Genomic DNA, 24,766 nt, shown 5'->3' with positions numbered 1-24,766 from the left:
AGCTCCAAGTTTTTTGGACTCCATGCACTCTTGGAGTGTGCCCCAGGCCAAGGAGTAGAAAGTGTGTGTGTGTGTGTGTGTGTGTGGGGGGGGGGGGGGGGGGGTTGGATGGATGTGGGGTGCGTGTTGAGGAGGGGGTGGTGGTGCCGGTGGTGGGGTGTACTGAATAATTCATCTCCTCGACCAAACCTGTCATTGTCTGAAATATTGCTGCTATCATTCTTTGTGACAGAATAATGAAACATTAAAAAACGGCTGCAGAGCAGTGCATTTTTGAACAGCGTCTCCAGATCCCGGGGAAATGAATGTATGAATGGCATGTGGGAGACAGCCGGAGAAAGAGAGCATGTGTGTGTGGGTGGTGGTGGGGGTCTACCTGGTAGGCAGAGAAAGTGCTCCCAGTCGTGGGAGGGTAGAGCGGTGGGGTGGGGTAGAGAGGGGCTGAGGGATTGGGGCAGATTTGTACTGACTTTGGTGGCAGAGTGAGTGGCTCCACTCCGCTCCTATGTGTGACTACAGTACATGTCAGTGCTTGGTTTGTGCTCGCCGACTGAGATCTCAATCCCAGGTCTCGCTACTCTCACTCAAAAGCGGCAGCCACTGCTGTGCTGTGGATAGATGGGCATTTCACTGGCATTAGCTGTCCCGTCACAACCGCTGGCTGTACCGTGAGTCTAGCTCAAATCGACTCTGCATGATAACTTGGACCATTCGTACCTGAATTAAAATGGCCTAAAATGACTTAAAATCTACATGCTGATGCATAGAATGCAGAGAATCTTAAATGAATATGGTATACTTGTAAACTCAGAACGAGGTCTTACAAGTGAAGGCCAACGTCAGAGCAGGATTCCACATAGCATGCTAAAGATGTCTCATCGAGCCTGGTTGACTGAGGGGAAAACAAACACACCGCTTGCAAATAGAAAGCTATTATGTGTCAATGTCACATTCATCAGTGAACCATTCCTCAATTAATGCTTCTGCTTTTCACTTTCCAAACTTAACAGGTTAAATACTGCTGATTGATGTAGTAACTTGTCTTGCTCTAGACACGTTTTAACATTCTTATTGGAAATCTTCCCAAAGTCACTCACAAAAAAAACCCACATAATTTTCTAATGAATATTTAACACAAGTAAGCAACAACTGTACAAAATATCAACTACCAAAAGTGCTCAGGGAAATTTTAACGGCAGACATCCAACGATTGCAGCCACTGGAATAGACATGGCAGAATGAAGGCAAAGTTATTCAATGAAGGCAAAGTTCAACTGTAAAGAAACAGTGAGTTCAACATAAATAAGTGAATTCCAGACTAAATAAAAAAACCTGGCAATGACTGGCAGATTAGAGCTACGCCGGGTTTTGGCCAAGGCGGTTTACAGTTTTTAGGAAAGTGCTTGTCTGATGAAATAGTAAACGACTTTCATAGGAAAGCATGGGCTTTGTAGTATGAAGTGTCATGGCAGAACCCCCCCCCCCCCCCCCCTCATGGCCCCATTGAAGGTTACACTGTCTGTAGCCTAAATAGCTGATCCTAAGTTACCTGAGATGCTTCAACCACCAAACCACACAGTGTATATTTAGCTAAGTCTTGGTGCTTGACTTGTTTCGCAGAAATATTAACAACATCCTAAAAAAAAAAAATAAATACTTGCGAGGGCCTTAAAAGTCATAATTCATAGCTATATCGAAATGTACAATAAGATAAGGATTTCGGTTCAACAAATTTGAAATAGAAAGCGCACCAGACGGATTAGAAAATGGATTTCCGATATCCTGAAGTGGTCGGCACCGGGAGCAAAATGTATTCCTTTTTTGGGGGGGAGTAGACCGGTTGCTGCCAAGGCTTTGTTCCATGAGACACTTTAAGCTCTTAATCACAGCTTGGAAATGCAGACTGTGCAATAGCAGGTTCAGGTGCATGGTAATGTGTTAGCTTTTCCCAGTGCACTCTCTATCACACACACACACACACACACACACACACACACACACACACACACACACACACACACGCTCACACGGACACACACAGATAGCATAATATAGTGTAAGAACAGTGAGAACATCCTGAACGAAGCCTGATTACTTGAGACCACTCCATCACTCCATCACTTATGCATAAGGTTCACCGTGTTTCTGTACGCCCTTAAATGAGTTTAGAATTGCGAGCTCATACCAACTTCTCTCTCTCTCTCTCTTTCTCTCTCTCTCTCTCTTTCATTGGTTTGATTTGTGTGTGTATGTGTGTGTGTGTGTGTGTGTGTTTGTATGTGTGTGTGTGAGTTAGTGTGTGTTTGTGAGTACAGTAGCTGTCTGTATGTGTGTGGGCATGTGAGTGTGTGAGCATGCTGGCTGTGGAAAGGCAGGGAGCGCTGCTAATACTGATATTGTCTGGGGTCAAAGAAAGCTAATGGCAGAAAATGTAGCACCCCAACAAAGCCAGCTAATATTATTGTTTATGTTTATATCCATGAAACCCATTACCTGTGATGGAAATTCGATGAAATTACTGAACCGTGGCTCCCCTTCAGTTCTCTACCACATAGTGCTCTTTCAAATCTATTTTTGTCAGTATTGATCCCACACCGATACATGTTCGCTCCCCAAGAAAAAATAATCCTCTGCAGTGGTATGGATGCTTCATGTCTGCCACAAGCAAGGTTGAAGTATTCTTTCTTTATTTAATTCGACAGCCATAAAAAAAAAATCAGGAAAACACACCTATCCTTTCTTTCTAGGGCTGTATCATATCTCAATGTGATTCCTGCCTCATATACTTGAGTGAATCGTACTTCACTACTGTGCAATTAGTGTGATGTAACTGATGCTGAAAGAGACTTAACTGAGCTTGATGTTGTCTCAGGCTCTTCTTTTGGGAGAGGTGGCTAAAGACTGGCTAATGGTGGCTAAAGACTAATACCCAACAGCCGTCCCTGAGAAGATGGTTAAGCTGCCAAAGCAAGCAATGGCACTGCAATGCTAAATTAGTTCTTCATGGGAGAATTGGGTTGGGGTAACTATGCGGCGGGTAAGGGAAAAGTGTGTGTGTGTGTGTGTGTGTGTGTGTGTGCAATGCTGAATGTGTTCTTCATGGGAGAATTGGGTTGGGGAAGCTATGCGGGGGATAAGGGGAAGGTGGGTGTGTGTGTGTGGGGGATTGTTGCAGCCCCCACCCCTCCTGCCCCTACTCCCCTAAATCCCCTTTGAGCGAATAGTTTTCAAAACAGCCTGACTTTCCTTGTCAGGGCTTTAGAGAGCAAATGCCGCCCCCTTTTTAATGGGATATCTCAGGGTCTCGGCGCGCGGCTAACTGTACAAGAGTGACAGGACTGTGTCGTGGGGATAGAGTTTGGGATCTGCGCTGGATACGTAATCCCTTCACTCAGCGCTCTCCATTAGCCCTACTGTCTGGACACAGAGGAGGAGGAGGAGGAGGAGGAGGAGGAGGAGGAGGGGGAGGATGAAAGGAGGGAAGTAACAAACGCTCAAGTCAGTTACAATGCACGATGATACTACCCTGAGGTGTGTATCCCAAATAACGATGAAGGTCCCTGCTGAACCACTGTGGTGGGACGCATCTATGGCCGAAACACCGACCTACTCATGACTGTTTCTCGAAAGCGTAGTAGCTACGTCTAGCGGCAAATCTCCACTTCCATTGTTCATACCACAAATGAATACACACAAAAAAGCCCTGTATCAGAAGGTGGAGCACACATTAAGCTAGAGCACGGACAAAAGTATAGTCAATCCAATCTTATGCAAGAGAGTCTGCACATTGCCACTCCCAATAACGCTTTATCAAGTGAGCTGTTTTATTGCAGTCAAATTGCAAACGTACGCTCCTTCTTACTGACCTTTTTTTGGTCATGCAGTGGCATTCACTGTGTATTTCAGACATGGGTGGCCCATGCTAGCGCTGACAAGTGTCTTAATCAAACCCATTTTCCCAGGTCTTCCAAACCCCTTGGATGGTTAGTGGTGACATTAGTGAGGGAATAAGATAAAAACTATTTGTTGCCCTGAATTATTGCTGCACCCTACCTTAGGGCTCTTCTACACTCAGAGGTTTTCAAGTTTTCAAGTGCGAGGTGAGGAGAAAGGGAAAAAAATCCCCAGCTTGTTGCTAAGTTACAAGTGAGCACTTCATTTCTTTCCAGCTCTAAATCCACAGGCACAAATTAATGCTTCAGGAGAGAGGGTACGCCACTGAAGTCTTTACCTTGGTCAATAGCGGGCAGGCCTCTGTGAACGGAGGGGCGGGACGAGGGTGGTTGGGGGGTGGGGGGTCAAAGGGAACAGATGACCCAGGCCAGGTCTGTAATTAAACATTGTGTTGGAGAGGAGAGCTGTTTTGCCTACCAAATGAAACATGCTTTGTTTGTGCATTTTCATGAGCAAATGGCCAGTCAGCGATATGTGTACATGGGGAGGGGTGGGGGGCTGGTCTCCAGGAGTCCCTGTTCCCCTGGGGTAATATTTGTGGGATTTAGGTATATTAACACAATACTCAAATTGGATTTAGAGAGCCGTTCTCACACTGCACCCACACACATCGCACCAAACCGCTCAACAAAGAATAAACTAGCCTTGCAAAATCCATAGGAGAACAAAAAGACCCAGCCACCGTAACAGAAACAGGACAGATAATTGGTTATTTCCCAAAAATAAATGAAGGTATGTCTAGTTAAATCAGATTGTCTGGCGTCATCATATAAATATTTGTAATGCATCTAGCTATCTATAGTTTATCGTTTGACAACATGTTGCAAAATCGCTCGGTGAAAGATGCATCTACTGGGAAATGTAGGTGTCAGAAACCAAAGTACTTACCAAACTCCCTTGGCACAGAAATGGCGTACACACAGCTGTGGCCTGACGTGTAGTTCCGGGGAAAGTTTGGTGACAGGACGGTGCCCTCGTTACCAGTGGACCGGCTCCCACAAGGGGCTACAGATACACAGATGCAGGGAGCAAACGTTAGCCCTGTATTAAAACTGAGAAGGTAAGATAACGCGGACAGCTTGGAAAGCAAGCAGGCCCAGTAGCATTAACTTATTAGTAGTTTCTAGCATAAAAGGATAAGTTGTAGGAAACATTTATATGGAAATTAATGTTAATAAAATCATAGAAAAAAAATGTTCACAGGCAGTTCGATATACTCCCTCTCGGTTTATACAAAGAGCTGATGAAACACTGAAATTTGGTACTATAATATTTATATAGGTTACATAGATCAATGTTTTTGAAGATTAACTGATATACTTCGGGATGTTTCCAGGATTAAACCTCATGTTGAACTAAAACTGGTTCTTAATAGTGTGTTTGAAACAGTTTAGTGAAAGACTACAGCTAATCCATGTTTGGTCTTGATGGTTAGTTTGGTCATTTACTGTGTGTGCCATGTGTGCATGTGCTTGTGCTTGTGCTTGTGCTTGTGCGAGTGCCTGTGCCTGTGCCTGTGCCTGTGCCTGTGCCTGTGCCTGTGCCTGTGCCTGCGTCTGCGTCTGCGTCTGCGTCTGCGTCTGCGTCTGCGTCTGCGTCTGTGCCTGGGTCTGGGTCTGTGTCTAGGAGTTTACCCTGGCAGCTGGGGAGCACTCTGTTCCAGCCGGGCCTGCCGTCGTCGCCCATGATGCAGGTGAGGGTGGAGTAGCCTTGCAGCACGTAGCCCGCCTCGCAGTAGAACGTCACTGTGGAGCCCAGCTTGTAGTCGCTGCCCAGGCGGGTGCCGTTCATGACGTTGCCCGGGTCAAAGCAAGACTCCCGCAGCTTGGCTGGAAGAGGGGAAAAATATAACAGGGACGACACATGATTACTGTCTGATTACCCTCATAGGACTTGACTGTGTGTGAAGTATGAGTATTTGTGAGTCTGTGTCTGGCTGTGTGGTTCTGTCACTGTACTTAAGGAAGAGAGTTTGTCTCGAGTGTGTGTGTTTGTATGTCTGTGTGTGTGTGTGTATCTGTCACGGTACTTCAGAAAGAGAGTTTGTTTCGAGTGTGTGTTTGTCTGTGTGTGTGCATCTGTCACTGTGCTTTAGCAAGCCCGCTCCGCGAACACCAAAAAGGGAAATCTCCATATGACTGCGCAGGGGCTTATTTTGAAAGCAGCCTTGTGCCTCAACTCCTTTGCTCGTGGTTAGTCAAAGCAGGCTTCATTTCGAGTGCTTTGATAAAAACGTGATCAATGGATTCCACTGGGTTCCGGTTGACGGCTAAGGGCCTTGCCTCTGACACGGGGCGGAGCGTTTACGACACCGTGGCACGCTCTCGCCGTCGTCTCCGGCACCCTTACCTTTGTACTCCAGGTGAAAGCCGGCATAGCTTACGGAGCCATCACTGCGGAAGGCCAGGTACATGGTGTAGGAGCTGCTCTCGATGCGCTCGGGCAGCTTGCTGTCCTGGAAGCTGCCGATAAGCGGGCTGTTGCTGTCCGGCCCGTCGTAGATGTAGACAAAATCGTAGTTGGGTTCGATGCTGAAGCTGGGGAACAGACGGACAGGAGACAAAAGATGGAAGGAGGTTGGGGGTAAGGGGGGGGAAAGGGTGTAAGAGGGAGGGGGGGATCAAAGGAGCGGTGAGCATCCAGATAGATCAAAGGAGCCTCTGAATTAGCCCTGCCAGTATGCAGGGTGAGCACTTCGGGGGAGACACTTGAGGTCAGCTTACTCAGGAATAGCATTATACTCTACTGGACAGGAGGGAACCAAAGAGTGCATGATTGTTTACTGAGATATACTATTGCAGGTAGGATTTAGATGGTGCTGCTCTACAAAACCAAAAATATTCCCTTTTTTCAGGTTATTATATGAAAACAAGAGTTGAAAACAAGAATAATTCTTTAAAAAATCTGCTAAGAATATGAATTATTCAGTTGGGACATGTGAACTGTGTTTAACAAAACTCCATTACGCATATATTTTGTCTGAAGCCATCCACAATCAGATAATTCTACCGAGCCACTTCAGGGATGAATTTAGGGTTAGGGTTAGGGATGCATTCAAAACCTCCACATGGCAAGCTTTGGGATGCCACGGTCTAATCAAACACTCTACCTGTGCTCTGTCTGACATCAACTGTGCTTTGCTGAATGGGATTTACAATACCATGATACATTAAGGTATGGCCTGCTGTAAATGTATGGTGACTTTCTGCATTTTACAACAACTTTTGTATCACTTCTTTAGTTTGTGATGCCTTGTTAGGTACTATCAGAGTTACATTCTGCTAACTCTGTCTCAGTAGCTTAACGACAAACAAGTACAGTATTTTTATCCTCATAGTTAACTTTTTTTTCCCAACAAAGCCCAGACAGTTTTTGAAATTGTTCCATTTTGACTCTCTCTTAGACTCTATATATTTGGATTTATTGAGTGTATGTGACTTCCAGGATACCACGAGTTGTGTACGAAATGCACCAAAAGAAGAGGGTTTTTGAGAGGCAAAAGTTTGAATGGCAGGTGACAGACTGTCAGAGGTATCCACTAGTTGCCGAACAGATGCCAGCGTTACATGCAAATCCATGAAAGTCTCAGATCATCTCTGGCTCCCTTTTTCTCTCTGCCACACACACACACACACACACACACACACACACACACGCACACACATGTATACACACGAACAAACACACACACACGCACACACACACAAACAGAGAGACTCTTCCTTGTTTAGCTGCCAAACACTGTGGGCCCCCTGCTGCTCAGTGCTCTTCCTTATCTGCTCGGCAGGGGGACAGCACAACACACACACACACACAGACACACACACCGAAACCCACACACACCAAAACCCACCGACACCCACCGACACACACACACACACACACACACACACACAATGACCTATAAATAACCCAGAGTGTAATTGCTGCACTGTATGAAAAGGGTGTGGCAAGCGCTCTCTTGGAGCTGAAAATCTCCTCCACCCACCGACCCCCCTCTATGCCCCTTTCACACGTCTGTCACCTGCCCCCCCCCCCCCCCCCCCCCCCGCCCATACCCACAAAAACACATACATAGACACACACGTACACACACAAACGCAAGCACGCAAACACACACTTACAAAAGTAGGCATCCACACATCGTAGTGCGCACGCACACATACGCACACACACGCACACGCACACGCACACAATCACACACACAGTCACAATCACCCTGGTGTTCGGCACTCTTTCATGCACTCCCCAGACCCAAAGTGAGAGTGTGCAGATAAACATCCACACCTCTTCATCATCAGCGGCAGCAACAACACAGAGAGAGGTGGGGTTTTACCCTTTGAGTCATTAGCATGGCTTAGAGCGGGCGTGTATCAGATCTTCTGTTTTCTTCTCAATACTCAGAGGACGGGCGCTAAAGTGAGATTGCCACACTTCACTGAACTCAGATCTGACGCTAAAGGCTCACTGTAAGATGATGAAAATCCAAAACATGGAAAGTCTCTTCTACACCACATTAAAAAGGTAATTAATTTTTGATAACCAGATGAGGTGTTTCTCTCCCCCCCCCCCCCCCCCCCCTTCTCTTTTGTGAAGCCTCTGGAGCTGTCACTCACAGCACAATTAGCGCGGTGGTAATTGGATCGGGGGCAAACAGATAACATATAACAATGCGCAGAGATGGGTGCCGTTTGAGCTGAGCGGTGTTGTCAAAAGCATGGGCTTATTCGCCATTGTTCTTCATTTCTGTTCTCACTGTGGACATATTTCATGCTCACCCCCTACCCCTTTCTTCTTTAAAGGAGAATAATGTCCGTAATGGACCGTGTAACAGAACTGTTTGGGACGAAACGGAACAAAATCATTCATTAGGAACCTTGCTTGAGGACCTGTTTTGCTGGCAGACCTCCAATGGGCTTGTTTACTGACTTTTTTTAGCAGACGAGGCACGTTCACATTTAAAGTAGTAGCACCGGATCAAAAGTCGCTGCTGGACATCTGCATGCGACACAAAAGAGGGGGCTCCGACATCTAGCTCTGAGCTGACACTTATCAACTTTGATAACGAGGAATGTTTTGCTTGCAAACGATCGAGCCGGGGCTGTTTGGATCACTCATTGTGACTACACACTCCACGAGACAATTACCGACACTGAAGTTGCTTTGAAACACTTCTCCCCAGCCCCGGCACACTCAGACAACCCAACCCCTATGGAAATGTCTCAGCAGAGATATGTGTGACAAGCATAATCATAAGCAGACTTAGGTTCGGGTGGGACTCGGCATCTAAGAGTCGCTGTTGCAATCACGGGCCCGCCAGCCATGACGTGCCCGAAGGAAGAGGCTGAACATTTCCGAGAGTGAATATTCAGCTTCATTATCTCAAAGTCACCGCTGCAGCGGCAATGAAAGAGAGAGAGAGAGAGAGAGAGAAAGAGGAAGGGATGGAGAGATAGAAAGTGAAAGCTAGAGGAATTGATGGAGAGATAGAACAGAGAGGAAGGCTAACAGACAAAGAATTAGAGAAGGAAGAAGATGCATGGGAGAGAAAAAGAGAGAGAGCGAGAGAGAGAGAGGGGACAGGATGGAGAGATAAAAAGTGAAAGCTAGAGGAAGAGATGGAGAGATAGAATGGGAGAGAAAGAGAGAAAGCGAGAGAGAGAGAGAGAGAGAGATAGAGAGAGAGAGGATGATTCTCAGACAAGCCCTTTCACTGCTGCTGCTGCTGCTGCTGCTGCTCTGATGCACCTTTAGATCACACACGGTGATTGAGATTCCACAGGCCTGTCTTCTTGGCACTGAGCCCACCGACGACTTAAAAACCTCAGCCAGCAAGCCTGCAAGCTTTCAGGTTGGGGCGGGGAGACAATGGGAGCTTAGGTGCAGGATTCAGGTTTGTGGAATACCGTCAAATGCGGGCCCGTGCAGACAGCCGGATGGCTCACTGACTTAACCTGCCTCTGACCTCGAGTGCGGCGGATGCCACCCACCCCCCCCTCAGCTGGGAAAGTTTTCACCTCATGCAAAAGGTTAAATGAAAAATGGCCATAATTAGCGGCATTATTTGACTGTGAAACACATTCATCAAGTCTCCTTTTGTATTAATTGGTCACATCATTCATGGTCAAGACCATGGCGCCTACACCTTAAAGTGAAGCCGGCAGAGGAGAAAAAAAAGAAAAGGAGAAAAAAAACGGAGAGGATCAGCGACGGGTTCATTACTGACAAAATGAGCAAAGAATTCCAGCTGGGCTAATTATCTCCTTTCAACACCAACTGCATGTTAATCAAACTGTGAAAATGCTTAGCAATAGCTAATAACTTTTTATAACTCGGGTTGATGTGGAGGGGCTGAGTAAAGGCCTTACGGGGTATCTGAGCCTGTAATGACTGCGGAGATGATCGCTTACCTGATAAATGCCAGTGACAGGACGTAATCGGTGTTGACCGCTATCAACCAGTCGCAGTCTTTGCTGTGTGGGTACGGGTGCGGGTAGTTTGGGGACAAGATGAACCCTGAAGAGCCGGTGAGGTTACCCCCACAAGGAGCTACGGAAAAAAGGGAGAGCAAAGATTTGAATCAGTAACACAAGGCCTCGGAAGCAGAGGCCACGTCAATCTCTCTCTTTTTTTTTACTAGCTCTTGTCTTTCTCGTTGGTCATACTTTCCCAGCATCTGTGCAGTAGGAGGCTGTGCAAGTATGCACAGTGCTGTGCATATGCGTGGTAATGGGGAGTAATTCACAGCACCAGGGGTGGGTGTGGGATTCAGGCTACCTCAATCTTCTTCGCCACATGCAGCTCGGGATTTCAAAAGAGTCAAAGAAAATGGGCTAATTTGCGAAAAAGGCACGGCAAGGCGGAGGAGAGAATGGAGAGGGAAAGAGAGGAGAAGAGAGGAGAGGATAGGATGGAAGGAGAGGGACATGAGTGGTCGTGGTGCAGGGAGGTGGGGGCTGGGCAGGCTTATACACACACTCATACACACACACACTCACACACACACACACACACACACACACACACACACACACACACACACACACACACACAGGGAATACACACCCCCATAAACTCACACACACACACACACACATGCAGGGACACACACAATGCTTATTCCAGATGAGATCATGCACTTATAAAGCATCTCCGACAAAAGCTGCAGATCTGACAGCCACCCTCCTTAATTTGCTATTCATTAATTTCAACCACTCTAACATCAGCGGGTAGACTGTAGTCTCCTCAACATGGCTGGGTGGTTGACTGGCTGGCTGGCTGAGGAGCCAGGCCTGATCGACTTCAGTGCTTCTCAAGGATCTTTCTACAAAATGGAAATGAGCGGGTTCCAGGCAGAGGAGGAAGGAGTGGTGGGGATAGGATGGAGGGGGCTCCCAACAGTGCCAGCTTTCTGGAACACTCCGCCGACGTTGACATGCCTCTGGGCAACTAATCCCCAAACTCGAGCACTCTCTAGCTCCGCGTTTGACAAGCGATTATGGTGCCAACTACCAACAAATCCCATCGCCTTCCCTCTTCCCAACTCCTTTCCGTCCTCTGCAATGCATGGAGGCTTACCTATGCAGACAGGCGGGCTAGGCTGCCAATAGTAGCGATTTTCCACCTGGATGCAGGTGATCTTCATCTCCCCCTGCAGCTCGTAGCCCGGGTCGCACTGAAAGGTCACCGTGTCTCCCGGCTCCCGGCCGTCTCCGTTCCGGCTCCCGTTCATTGGAACGCCGGCATCCCTGCAGGCTGTGGCCACTGAGCCTGTCAATCAAGAGAGGGAAGAGAGAAGAAAAGAAAAAAAAAGAATGAGCATCAATGGAAAAAAAAAGACCGACAGATTGAGCCAATTAATGACGACTGCAAAGTGGACGTGTTCATTCAAGTCCTGTCACTCAAAACCAAATCCTGCTGATGATACAATATGCAAAGGTGCCAATCACTCATATGGGTGGGAGTGTGGAGAAACAACAAACTTGTTTGGTAACATTTCCAGTGAGACGTTCAGATCACAAAATGTGACAAGAGAAAACGTGGAACTAAACCTGCCAATCACCTTTTGAAAAGCAAGAGGATGAGAAGATCAGAGAAATGAGAATAAGAGATTGAGAGTGTCTGGCAGAGAAGCAGAGAGAAAGACAGACATTTAGACAAAGAGTGGGGGCAAAAAAAAATAGTGAGCAAGACAAACATGGAGAGAAAGAAAGCGTGATTGAAATCCAGATATAGCAAGACTGAGAGGTTGTTTTCGAACTTACTAGAGAACTCGATGGCGAAACCGGACTTGCTGATGTAGAAGTCGGTCTCAAACTGTATGGTGACCATGTTGAGGGTGCTGTGGATGCCTTCGGGCAGGAGGGAGCCGCTCACCTCCCGCAAGGACATCTCGTTCTCGGGGGCACCATCCCAGACCTTCAGGATGTCATGGGAGGCTTCTGTATCAAAGGCCAGGAACTGCACACTGTGGAACAAGTCAGTGCAGGGAAAGTGTTACCGGAGTGGAGGTCAGTTCAGATGGAGAAAGTTGAAAGTTCAACCAAGATATTAATGGCACCCAGTGTTAGTACTTAGTATCACCCTGAGTATAAAAATATTGGTCAAGTAATGTACATTTGGTACACAGAAGGGCCAGACATTTTGTAGAGGTTGATCTTGCTAAATTGGCAGTGTCCACCTTCAGACAGAATTCGCATTGGTCATAAGATCAACAAGTACAAAAAAGCAATGGCACTTGTGTGATTCAAAGAAAACACATGCTAACAAATTAAGATCAGTAAGACAGACTACTGAGCTGATTGGTACATCTAATATCTCTAATAACCTTCTAATAACATGAAGGAACCACCTGAGGCGATGTTCATATCTTTGGACCTTCATATCTTTGGACCTCAACGTCAAGCACATTGGCAAATATACAGCCTCAAAAAAATAAATGCTGACGACATGGTACAGTACTTTTTATTACGCGCTAAGTACCCCTTTAAGGGAAGATAAAATGGCTGCATTATTAAAAAAAAAAAAAAAAAACATGTGCTTTCTACTGGGACTTTAAGAAACTAAATAAATACATGTACAAACAGATACATTTCACCCTCTTATCCTTGCTGTCATAAATAAATAAGAGAGGCCCAAGGCCAATTAAAACCCCGAATGGTGTGCTCTTAAAACTGAACACTTGCATAATCACTGGCAGTGTACTGAAGTTGGGGTCTCTTCATCCAAGAGGCTCTGACCGCAGTAGCCTCAAAAGAGCCCCCCTCTTCCAACCAAAAGACAAGTAACAGATGAGAGATTGAAAAAGTTCTGCGCCATTAAAAGTTGGGCAAGGATGTATTGCTTGCCTGCAAGGTTACATAGTGTTGGCTCTGTGCAGTGCTAATAATTGAATCTATGCAGAGCGTTTTCGAGTCTCATTATGGTCCCAGCCTCAAGTCTACAGCCACGCTTATGAGGTGGTGGCGATACAAAAATTCCAAAAAACAAAAGAGAAAGAGAGAGTGTCTTGGTTCGACATGACATCGCAGCTTTTGCTAACCAGGTGAAATGCAGAGACACCATTAAGTGTAAGCCTCTTCAAAAGCCCGCCTGGAATGACAATGGCGATCTTTTTGGATAATATAACAAGCTAGTGTCTAAACCGACAGAGGCTGAACGGCTAAATGTCTGGTCATAAAGAAGCAAATGTATCAACAAGCTAATGACCAACAACCTGACGATGTTGCCAGTGTCGACTTCAATGGTCCAGGTGCAACGGAGATTGTTGTCGTAGGGAAACGGGTATCCGGGCGACAGGATGCGGCCAGTAGACTCTCCTTTGAATCGCCCCCCACATTCCGCTACAGAGCAAGTGAGAAGAGAGAGAGAGGGGTGGAAAGAACACACGTGTAAACACAAAGAAAACACATCAGCTCTCGTCGCACCAATGTCTTTTGAAAGAGCTCTGTAGCGAGAGTGAAAGCAATTAGAGGATTCCCTGGCAAAAGAATGCAACAGCGCTCTCAGACAGCACAGAGATACAGGCAAGTTGCTGGGAGTGATCAAGGTAAATCGATAGAGTGCCTCACGAGGGTGTTCACAGACTATCAGCAAGACGATAAGCTGCTGCCTGAACACCTGGCCTGGTGATGCCAGTTTGGTGATAGGTCCAGGGAGCCGGTGCGCCCCCTCTCCTCTCTCATATCGTGCCGGCTATGCCCTACAGCCCCTCACTCTCTCTGGCTTTGTCTCAGTGCTGTGTAGGACCTCTCTCTCTCTCTCTCACACACACACACACACACACACACACACACACACACACACACACACACACACACACACACACACACACAACACACACACACACACACACTCACACACACACACACACACACACACACACACACACACACACAAACTCTGCTCTTGTCTCTATTTATCCTCACTCTGTCTCCATCCTTCTCTCTCATTCTGATCACCTCCTTATCCCTCTACTCCTCTATGTCCCTAACTCTTTTGCCTCTTCTCTTAGTATTTCACAGTTTTTCATTCTTTCTTTCTGTCTCACTCCTCTCTTTTTCCCTCCCTCGCTTTCCTCACCACAACATTAATCACAGGAGCCAATGAGGCCTGATGTGAATGTCCGTGTGCCTTCCTGACTGCTGTTGGGCTCTGTTGAGGCTGACGCAGACCTCGCCTTTATTAGTCTGCCCCTTAGCCAGCGCTTTATTAACCAACTTTTGATGGGCAAACTCTCCCACTCCTTCTCTCTCTATTCTCCCTCTTTCTCTCTCTCTCTCTTTTCTACCTCTCTCTCTCGCTCCTCCCTCTCTCCCTCTCCCTCTCTCCCCCCCCCTCTCGTCTCCCTCTCGCTCTCCCTCTCTATCTCTCTCCCTGATACATATTCTGGGTCTGTTTCAGGAGTCTGCTGCCCTTTTATTAGCGTTTCTACCTTCTTTCCTTTTTGCCAGGGCCTGATTTGCATAAGCCATCTACATGACAAACAATAGATGCACAGTTCAATGAAGCCTGAATAACAGGGTTCAGATTTTGCTACTTGATTAATATGAACATTAGAGAGGGTTTGGGATACTGCAGGGAACTTTACACCCCCACCCACCCCCCCTCCATCGCCTTCCTCCTTCTCTCTTTCTCTCTCTCTCTCTCTTTCTCTCTCGCTCTCTCTGCCCTTCCACTTTCCTAAACTAACATCTTGCACCACCCATTCTTCATCGGGGCAACAGCTCCATCCCAAGTCACAGGCTACCCAACACCACTCAATCAAACATTATTGGCCGCTTATGTGACTGGAGTCTACGCAAACACCAGTAGAGGATGAAGACCTCGGTCAAATTTTTATTTTTTAAACACATGCTCTTCACCCTAATTGTCACACCATGACAGAGTGTGCTATTAGGGAGTGAGGTGATTATCTGTGTGTGTGAGTGTGATATCACCCTTTAACTGTTTGCACTGTTGATGATGGTGTGTTGTGCATAGAACATAAAAGCCATTACGGTGGCAAAATATGCTGATCTTATAAAGCTTTTCGTAGTGTGTTTTCTTTCTCATAGTATAATATTACTTTTTTGTTGGGGGGTAGGGCACTCTCCAGTATCCACCCCTTCTTCCTGTGGACTCAAATAAAAAATTGTTAAATATTTCATCTGTAATAAAAATATCAGAGGAGGAGTGAAAGGCTTCATTTTCTTCTCTAGAATTTCCAAGCTTGCAAAGGTCACGTCAAATGACCCACATATTTCTTAAGTACTAGGAGGTAAAATCTCTTGGATTATTAAGCATTCATTATTAATGTCAGTTCGAGAAGTCTTAAAACTGTATTACTATGAAAACTTCAGGGAGCTAACTTTTCGACAAGGAAGGACTTTTCAACTGTCCCATCAAGAGTACCAATGCCTACCTGGACATGAAGATTTTAAAATCATTTAAATATAATAATATAACTCCGAAGGCCTAAATAAAAGAAAATGGTAGCACTTTGTTTTGATAGCCATTATGAATAGCCAAGCATAACTATCAACTACCTACCATCTTAGTACCAGCAAACCCTTACCATAACTAAAGCGTGACTAAACTGAAGTCTATTAGTAACTGCCAACACACCGTGACCAGATGGTTTGTTGGCTGTTGATGGTGGGGCATCTAAACAGAGTGGATGTAGGCATACTGCTCTCACGTTACAACAGTGTTTTCAGATCTATCAAATATGAGGGTTTCAGGACCCATAACCAACAGATCTACCAGCTAAAAAGAAAAATGTGTTTACAACTCGTATTCTCTGTGGATGCCATACAGATGAGAACTGTGTCAATTTGAAAGGAAGGTGTGTGCGTGTGTGTATGTGTCTGTGTGTGTGTGTGTGAGGGGTACGGGGGCCAAATCGGTGGTTGATCACAGCTCGTTAAATAAGATCCAGACCATGGGGGTATCTGCTGTGAGGTCAGGAGGAGCAACAATATGAAGTCATTACCGGGCCAATTCTGTCTAATCAGGTTCCCACAATAAAACAAGGGGTGGTAAGTGCAATAATGGGCTGTCTTTGCACTGAGCGTGTGAGCCTCTCTCGGAGCGAGTCAATGATCATTTGTTCTTTTTTTTGTATCCCTCCAGGTCCCCTTATCACTGTTATTTCCAGCGCAAAGAGCTTAAGAGTATGGATTTGCAGTATGTGTTCCTTAAGATGGCTCGGGGTTCTGAATTCTTAATGTCAAGATTGTTTGGAGACATGGGAGAGAAACATTTGCATGGGGAGGATGCGGAGGACACACAAAGCTATTGGCATTCAACGACAATTTCGCAAAGCACTGCAAATTTTCGAACAAAGTTTTTCTTAATGTGCTGTAATGCTGAATTAAAACCTCGGGATAAGAATCTTGTCAAACTGCAGTGCGGGTCTTCTCCTGCAGCATATCAATGGGCGGTGGAATGCAGCATAGTTACTAAGTACACAGCAAGGACAGGCCTACATCTGCAGCTTTACTAATTATGACAAATGGGAGGGACCAACGACTGTAACCTTGGTTACCCCTCAATGAGAGGAGGGGCTTAGACTGCAGGCTAACTACAGGGTCGTGGCTTAAATGGCTACCTTGGTTTTACACGAACAAAGCACATTTTGTTTAGAGAGATATTAGACAAAGCCCATGTTTAATGGATGGTGATTATTAACAGCTAAAATGAGCATTAAGTAGTTTTTACAACTGCAGCATTTAGCAAAGTAGACACCTGTTTCAAACCTTTCATCAAAAGCAAAATCAAAAAAAGCTTTTACAACACGAACCAAGGACTTATCATGAATGAGCAGACAATACGACATTGGATAAAAACTGTTGGAGAAAGACTTCATACCTGTGACAAATCTAAGACTTTAACACAATGTTGTCAGCTTCAATGTTAAAGTCATTTTTTGTTGTTGTTTTTGTTGTTGCAAAAGAAGATCTGCAAGGTTGTTTCTCGCTCAGTCTGTGAGATTGATGCTTGGCCATATTGCCCACTAACCTATGCAGGAGGGCAGCGGGTTGTCCCAGGTGCGTCTCTCGCCCGTCATGCACTTGAGCACGCTGCTGCCATGCAGGGTGTAGCCAGGGTTGCACTTGTAGGTGATGGTGCTACCGGAGAAGTGGCCCTGGTCGTTGACCTTGTAGCCAAACTGGGGCACACCTGGATCCTCACAGTGGGAAAGCTCAAAGCCTGCAAGGGAAAGGGTGTGGTTGAGAAGAGGGACAAATTTGCCCAAATTTACATTGCACCATCTGAACTTGAATGATGCATAAATCCAAGCTTATGACTGAAACCGCCAATTAATCCCCCCCCCCCCCCCTCACTCAACTCTGTGCCATTAGCTCAATGGCCATTTGGAATATGTCATCTTGTGTTATTCTCTCTTTTTTCACTCCTCTCTCTCTGAGCTTTCAGTGGGTTGTCATTAATGCTGGGAAAATACACCATTAGGGCGATCATTATCATCGACAATTTGACTTTAACATCCCACTGTGATGCCAGGCAGGGAGGGACCCTTGCTAAGCAGGAAGAACAATTAAAATGTAGAGTTGATTTCAGTGCCGTGGCACAGGCTGGCAAACTGAGAGACACTCCCTGTTATTATTGCCCATAATCATTGTGCTCATCGTAGACTTTTAACTCCGAAGTAAAAGTATGGGGGAAAAATGTAATCATGGGCATGCCCTGCTTTTAGCGCATACAGTGAAGCGCCAAATTCAATCTAAAAGGATGATTTCAGTTTAGCCTGTAAAGATTACGGTCAATGTTTCGAAAAATAAGTGACATCAAGGGGTATCGGTAAAAGCTAAATCAATTTGTGTTTAAACAGACAACACAACACTTTCTTGAGGACACGACACTAAGAGGAATGCACACCCCAGACATGCATTACCACAGCTCCTTGTTAACAGAAAACCCTCCACCCCCCCCCCCCCCCCCCCCCCCCCCCGTCCCCCCGTCCCCCTGAAAGTGATGACGGCAGCCAAGCTGAAATGGAGAGCTTGCATAGGCCTCTTGAGAATTGCATTCTGTCACCCATGGTTGATTGCGGCTTGATTACAGGTCATTGTCTCTTGGCATTTGTCTACAAATAGCCAGGCTTGCAGAAACAACCAAAAAAACAAGGACTACATAAAAACCTGCTCTAATCTACTTTCACACCTCTCCACCCTACAGCCCCCCCCCCCCCCCCCCCACACACTCTTCATCCAGTAGCCAAATTACCACGGCTGGGGGAGCTGCGGTAGCCTCACCTTCCTCCGCTTTTCCCCTGACCTTTATTATACAATCAAATAGCTAATCCAGCAGGTGAAATGAAATCTCAGACAGACGGGGCTTTAAGTAGATTTCAAATGAGATAGCCCACGAGCAGGTTAGCGTGTTTTTCTTTTTTTTTCTGACCCATTTTTTTCTTCTCTTCTTTGGCGTCTTCTTTTTTTTTTTTGGGTCCAAATTCTCTTCGGGAAGTAAAAACCTCAGACAGACCCCAGTCGGATTGCTCGCTCTGTCTCCTTTTCACAGACTGCTAATCTTGCTGATCTGGCTAAGCTTTATTATCTTCGAGGGCACTCTTGTTTCCTCACCTTTTTCTCCCCCCAAAATGTTTTCACACAACTCTGCCGGGGCAGGAAAACATTTCCACACGGATGTGGGAAATTGGGGGAAAAAAAGCCCAAAAATGCTTTTGTGATTGTCCCTTTTCATGGCTTTTGTTTAGTTTGGGCAACCACTGCTTCTCTAGCACTGGTGCTGGGGTGGGGTGGGGTGGGTTGATTTGCTGTCGTGACTTACTGGAGTAGACCAACTTGAAGCCCTCGCCCGTGGCATCGTCGTCAGAGAAGAACTCCAGCCAGAGGTGGTTGGAGGTGCTGATGAGAGTCAGGCCCAGCATGGACGAACCCGTGAACGCCCCCAGCACATGAGCCCCGCTGTCCTTGCCGTCGTAGATCTGGGGAGAAACCCATACATCATAACCCTTACCACTGAGAGGAGGCTAGGTCTATTGAGGTGAATGCACGGCCATGCTGAATGGATTACGTGATTCATCCTCTGACTAGGGCATAAAAACAAAGGACCATACCCATAAAATGTAGCAGAAGCCACATTGCGCCAAGCTACTGTCTCTGGTACAGTAATTTAAGCTTAACTATGATGGTGATTACTGCATTAGAGGTCCATTAAGTGGCATTATTCTCTGACATGTTTTAAATACTATCCCACAGAAAAAGACCTATGTATTAGGTGATAATATAATATAATAATATATAATATATATATATATATATAATAATTCCTGCCTACTGATGACCTCTCTAAATGCCTCAATACTGTGTTATATCAGAACCTTGCTTTATCGTTTGATGAATCATCTCTGTGAATGTTTTGACATTCTTATGCTTGATGACGTGTATGCTTTATATATGGCAAACACGTTTGGTAATATTCTAGAAGAAAATAGTCTTAAAGTGCACCATCACACCAGAACGAAACAAACAAACAAACAAAAAATACACCGGTAACCCATGTTTAAGAACAAGAAACATTTCCCCTTTAACAGTAGTTACCTTTGATGCCATGTCAAATCTGGCACTTTGTGTCATATATGTGAAAGAATTGACGAAGTTACCTTGAGAATGTCCCCCTGAGCCAAGTGGAAAGTCCTGGCCGATATGTTGATGCCTTTGCCTGCTTGAACCTGAATACTGTAGATGCACTCATGGTTGTTGTCGTAGTTCATGGGGTAGTTCGGGGACAACATGATGCCCTCGTTGTTGATGACAGACGAACCACACTCAGCTGGACATTATGAAGACCACACACACACACACACAGACACACAGACACACAGACACACACACACAGACACACACACACAGACACACGCACAGAGAGAAACAACAACAAAAAGGAAACATTGGAAAAATTCCATGCGATAACAGGCAATTGGTGACCGAAGCAGTCACCGGTAATCATTTTCAAGGGAGAGCATTTTATCACAGCAACTATCACATTTCATCAGGGAGAGCTACTTCAGGGGGCTGTTACCAGAGTGCAGAGGCCTACCACATGGACGTTTCCTGGCAGTAAAATATCTGCGACGGCATGTGCGAGAACGTCAGCCTCGGGTCTTGCGCTTGATTAGTGGAGACATGAAAAATCTGCAGGGCCCTCGCAGAAATAAACGAAATGGAGAGGAACAGACCGTGTGAAGTGCACGGTTCCTGACAGTGCTTCGAAAATTCCCCTATGGCAAAGGGTTCGGAGGTCCGACACTGAACAATAACCATCAAATGCGGAGTTAATGGAACAGCAGACAGTAAAAACAGATGTATTAATACCCATCATGCATTGTGCGCAGGGAGCCGCCACGCGTAACCGCCAAAGCCATTCTGATTTATTTAACACTGCCTCGCCTTGCCCCGTTTCCACGGTGTGCGGTGTTATGACGATATTACCAGTGTCATTTTTTGAATAAATCATGTTGGATACTGCCTCCATTTAGTAAATTGCCTTTACAGTCCACCTCTGGGAGCATGGATCGGATGCAATGAGAAGTTGCACAGAAGGAAGGGGAGAGAAAGAGAGAGAGAGAAAGAAAGAGAGAGGAGAGGAGAAATGGAGGGTAAAAAAGTCCTCCACTCCTCCCCTCTCCCCATCTGCCCTTTTTTTCTCTCCATCGCTTGCATGCGTTCCGTCTTGGAGCAGAGCTGCTGACCCTAGCAAGGTTCATGCGCAGTCCACTTCCTTGAGCACGATTTAAATATGTGAGCGGCGGTCAGTGGGGAGGAACGGGATATGAGACGGAGTAAATCCTTTCTGAGGAGCACGCAAGAAGAGACAGGCAGGAGAGGAGAGAGAAAAGGAGCGAGTGAGAGAAAGAAAGCTCAGGACCTTCAGAGATTACACAATTACTTTGATGGTGCAGTGGCGCCCCTTTGGATAGGACTCCCCTGCTTGCCACGTCGGAAGCAATTTTGGTCTTCCTGATTCTGACTGTTCCTCTTGCCGAGCCGCGGTCCCTGACCAGGGGGTGGATTTGCGACACACGGCAGCTTGACAGGCACTCTGAACTCCATCCCTGTGCTTTTGGGCCCGGCTTCACTAAACAGTCAGGTGTAAAAAGAGGCAGGGCTGGGTTTGTGGGTGGGTGGTAGGGGTTGGGGAGCATCTTTAAGTCATCGGAAACTATTCTAGATAAAAAGAAACTGCTCCACATTGGCTGCTCAAACAAAGAGGGGCCTGTGAGGAAGGTGCAGCCACACTATTGGATCTGACACACTCAGAATCGAAAAGAGGAGACAGCAAAATGGTTTTCACAAAAGTGAATATATATGTGAAAGTGTGTGTGTGTGTGTGTGTGTGTGTGTGTGTGTGTGTGTGTGTGTAGCAGTGTATGTCAATATGTAACACCTTCAAAAAACTTTTGGCAAATCTCTGCAGCATGACCGATAAATTGTGTGCAATCAGAACTTCTGAAACATTAGGTCTGTGTCTACCAAGGCACTCCAGAGCTTTTACAAGCTAAACTCTCTTGAGCCTCCCAGGTTTCATTTCCGTTGTGATGGTGTATTAGCCGGCCTTCAGCGGTCACCCTGTGTTAAAGCACACTCCAGGCTACCTGGACATCTCAGAATTACTATAAATACATATATAAAAATAAATATATATACACATTTCCATTTCCTGGCCATGCATGGATCAGCCTAAACCATTTGATACATGTGGATTTGCATCAATTGAGTAAAAAAAACTCTTGTGTGAGTAAACAACCGCAGGGCAAATAATTGTTAACAGTTTCAACATAAATGGTAATGATTCAGGAGAGCAGACACGAGTAAATATATGCACTGCAAAGAGATCCGCTCGTTCAGAGGCCTCATTTAAAACAGCAAAATGGGCATCTCATTTTGATAATTACCACCGGAGAAAAACACAACTCGAGGTATTTTTCCCCTTATTTTGTTGGGCTTATCTACTTAGAAAGTATGGTATTCCTGCAAGCACACTGCTTTCTGCATATAGATAAAGCACATGCGAAAATGTAACAGAAAGGTATGTGGAGGTCTATGAAACATTCATCAATCACACACAGCTCTAACTGGCGGTTCACTACAGGACTTGACACAGCTCTTGAGATGAAGACTCAAGATTCAGACCACCGGATCCAGGCAGCCTCTTTAGCTTCCATCCTGCATTTGCTAACAATACAACGACATTGCTAAAGGACAAGCCTTCGCTAGCACAACTTCTTTCATTACCATCTGCTTTAAGGGTTGGCTGCTGCAACACATTGTAAATCATAATAAAATTCAGGGCATTTCTCCAGTGAAGGGGAATCAATGCCATATATCTTAATGTGCAAGAGAATAATAGAGAGACACAATTCACCATTGTTATAAGAGTATAAAAATGTTTTTAGACATTTAAAGTGTTATTTTCTCTGATATAAGGAAAACAACAAAAACATTATTAACTGGATACTAACAAAAGGAGATATCTTAATGTTAAAATGTTGCTCTATGATCTCTAAATAAAGAAATACTGAGGTAGGTGAGGCAAAAAGAACAAAGGCTACTTCTGCAGTTATGCCGACAGCAGAAGACATTATTATTTTCTTTCGTTGAAAAAAACAAGAAGTGAGAACCAAACCTAACAGAGGCAAAAAAACAACCAGCAGTTAACCTTTCCTGGGACCTAGCTTTCACTCTTGTTTTGAACACCACAGCACGACAGCGGTTTTTGCATTCACACTGAGCGCATTCCCTCTCTCTTTATTTCATGGGCTGAATATATCTTACTGTAGGCTTGTTTGACGATGTCTGTTTCATTACAGGGAAGCGATGCCGAGTTGTTTATTCGCAACAACTGCCCAGTGGGAGTCTCAGACAATGCCGAGAGATTATAACACTGGTAAAGTCGGCAGCAGGGCCTAATCAGTTTGCATTATGTGCATCGTATGCATACCATTATGGAGCCCTGCACTGCCTGAGTGGAGAGAGGAAGAGAGAGATTTGTGTACGTTATTCTTTCAGACTGTCCGTGGCTGTTGTCTTTACCTCCTTACCATGCATTTTACTGGATATTGGACTTGCACTTGGCCGGCGGTTTGGGGTTCTCTGGCTTCTCAGTCCCTAACTCCTCTTGTCCAACTGTTGAGAGCTTCATTCTTGCCCTACCCTTACTGATCCTGCTAAGTCGGTAGGGGTATGTTATCTGAGCAATTCTTTGCTTTATCACTGATTGCCATTGAATGTTTAATGTCTGAAAGAGGGTTGTGTGGAACTGAACATCCATTCCTACCCAGAGGGACTGCAGCAGCTGAGACACGGACACATTACTTATGGGGGGGGGGGGGGGGGGGGGTCTCATTTTAGCACAGTGTTCCTTTTTTGAACACAGTGCTTACAGTTTAGAGCCCGTGGTAATGCTTCAGAGCTTATTTCAGGGAGTATGCACGGTGTTGCTAGGAGTTGGAAACATTCAGGGCTTAGCCCAGACCTGTAGGGGATTTGGGGGGCATACTGTTCCGGAAGAATATTTTTTAAATTCTGGCAGATAGATGCACCAGTTTCACACAGTTTGAGTCAAGAAACAGTAAGCCTAAAGACAGCCCATGGCATGCAGGATCCGTCTTGTGTCTGCCTCACATGAAAACCCCATCCATTATACCACACTGCTTGTCTACATGAAAACATGTTCAAGCTAGATCACTCTGACAAGGGACATGGACATCGCCATAGGTTACCCACAAACTCGTTGATATGTTGGTAACGGAGAACACATTTACGAGATTTAAAATCTGAGCCTCTAACCTCACCTGCACCTTGTTGTGTTCATCCTTTTTCCTTGAAAAAGCTGTGTATATGCATAGCTTTCAAGTCTTGCCTAAGTGAATTAGCTAGCTAGTGACCCAAAATGCTCTTGCCTTACTTATTGACGACATCATATTAATAAATCAATTAAATGCTTTAATGCATGAGTGGCGTATTTATATTATATTAATGAATATTTCCGTAGGGCTACTCGGGGACCAAGCTAGCCTGTACTCCAGTCTTGGTCTCCACGGCACTGACACCGCTATCTTAATGCTACCGCGTCCGGAACCTTATGACAAGGTTGTTAAAGTCACACTGTTCCTGCTCCTCTGAAGACAGACTGCACAGACTATCCTCCCCCATGATCTCACCTGTGGTCCATGTGCTTAGGGGGCTGGGAATACAGCGTGGGGTTAGCGGAGCCAGATGATGAATTATGCTACAGCACCAGAAACATCCATGTCAGTGGTAGGTGCATTGCTGAACAAGGGAAT

The 24,766-nt window shown here is 45.7% G+C and overlaps 1 protein-coding gene across 1 annotated transcript in view; it reads right to left on the bottom strand.

Moving 5' to 3' along the window:
* The window catches only part of csmd3b (CUB and Sushi multiple domains 3b), a gene marked incomplete at its 3' end in the record, with an annotated part of 385,413 nt that overhangs the window by 116,048 nt on the left and 244,599 nt on the right, over positions 1-24,766 (bottom strand). The window contains exons 22-31 of the mRNA XM_080837924.1: positions 20,084-20,253; positions 19,249-19,405; positions 17,455-17,646; positions 13,670-13,796; positions 12,219-12,421; positions 11,533-11,724; positions 10,365-10,503; positions 6,304-6,491; positions 5,589-5,783; positions 4,843-4,959 (exon numbers count right to left, since the gene is read on the bottom strand). Of these exons, the coding sequence (XP_080694050.1) occupies positions 4,843-4,959; positions 5,589-5,783; positions 6,304-6,491; positions 10,365-10,503; positions 11,533-11,724; positions 12,219-12,421; positions 13,670-13,796; positions 17,455-17,646; positions 19,249-19,405; positions 20,084-20,253 (1,680 nt within the window). The remainder of the gene's footprint in view (positions 1-4,842; positions 4,960-5,588; positions 5,784-6,303; positions 6,492-10,364; positions 10,504-11,532; positions 11,725-12,218; positions 12,422-13,669; positions 13,797-17,454; positions 17,647-19,248; positions 19,406-20,083; positions 20,254-24,766) is intronic.

This window comes from Sprattus sprattus (assembly GCF_963457725.1).
Source record: "Sprattus sprattus genome assembly, chromosome: 4".
Taxonomy (NCBI): Eukaryota; Metazoa; Chordata; class Actinopteri; order Clupeiformes; family Clupeidae; genus Sprattus; species Sprattus sprattus.
The sequence above is the reverse complement of the archived record's forward strand: the minus strand, read 5'-3'. Positions and strand labels throughout refer to the sequence as shown.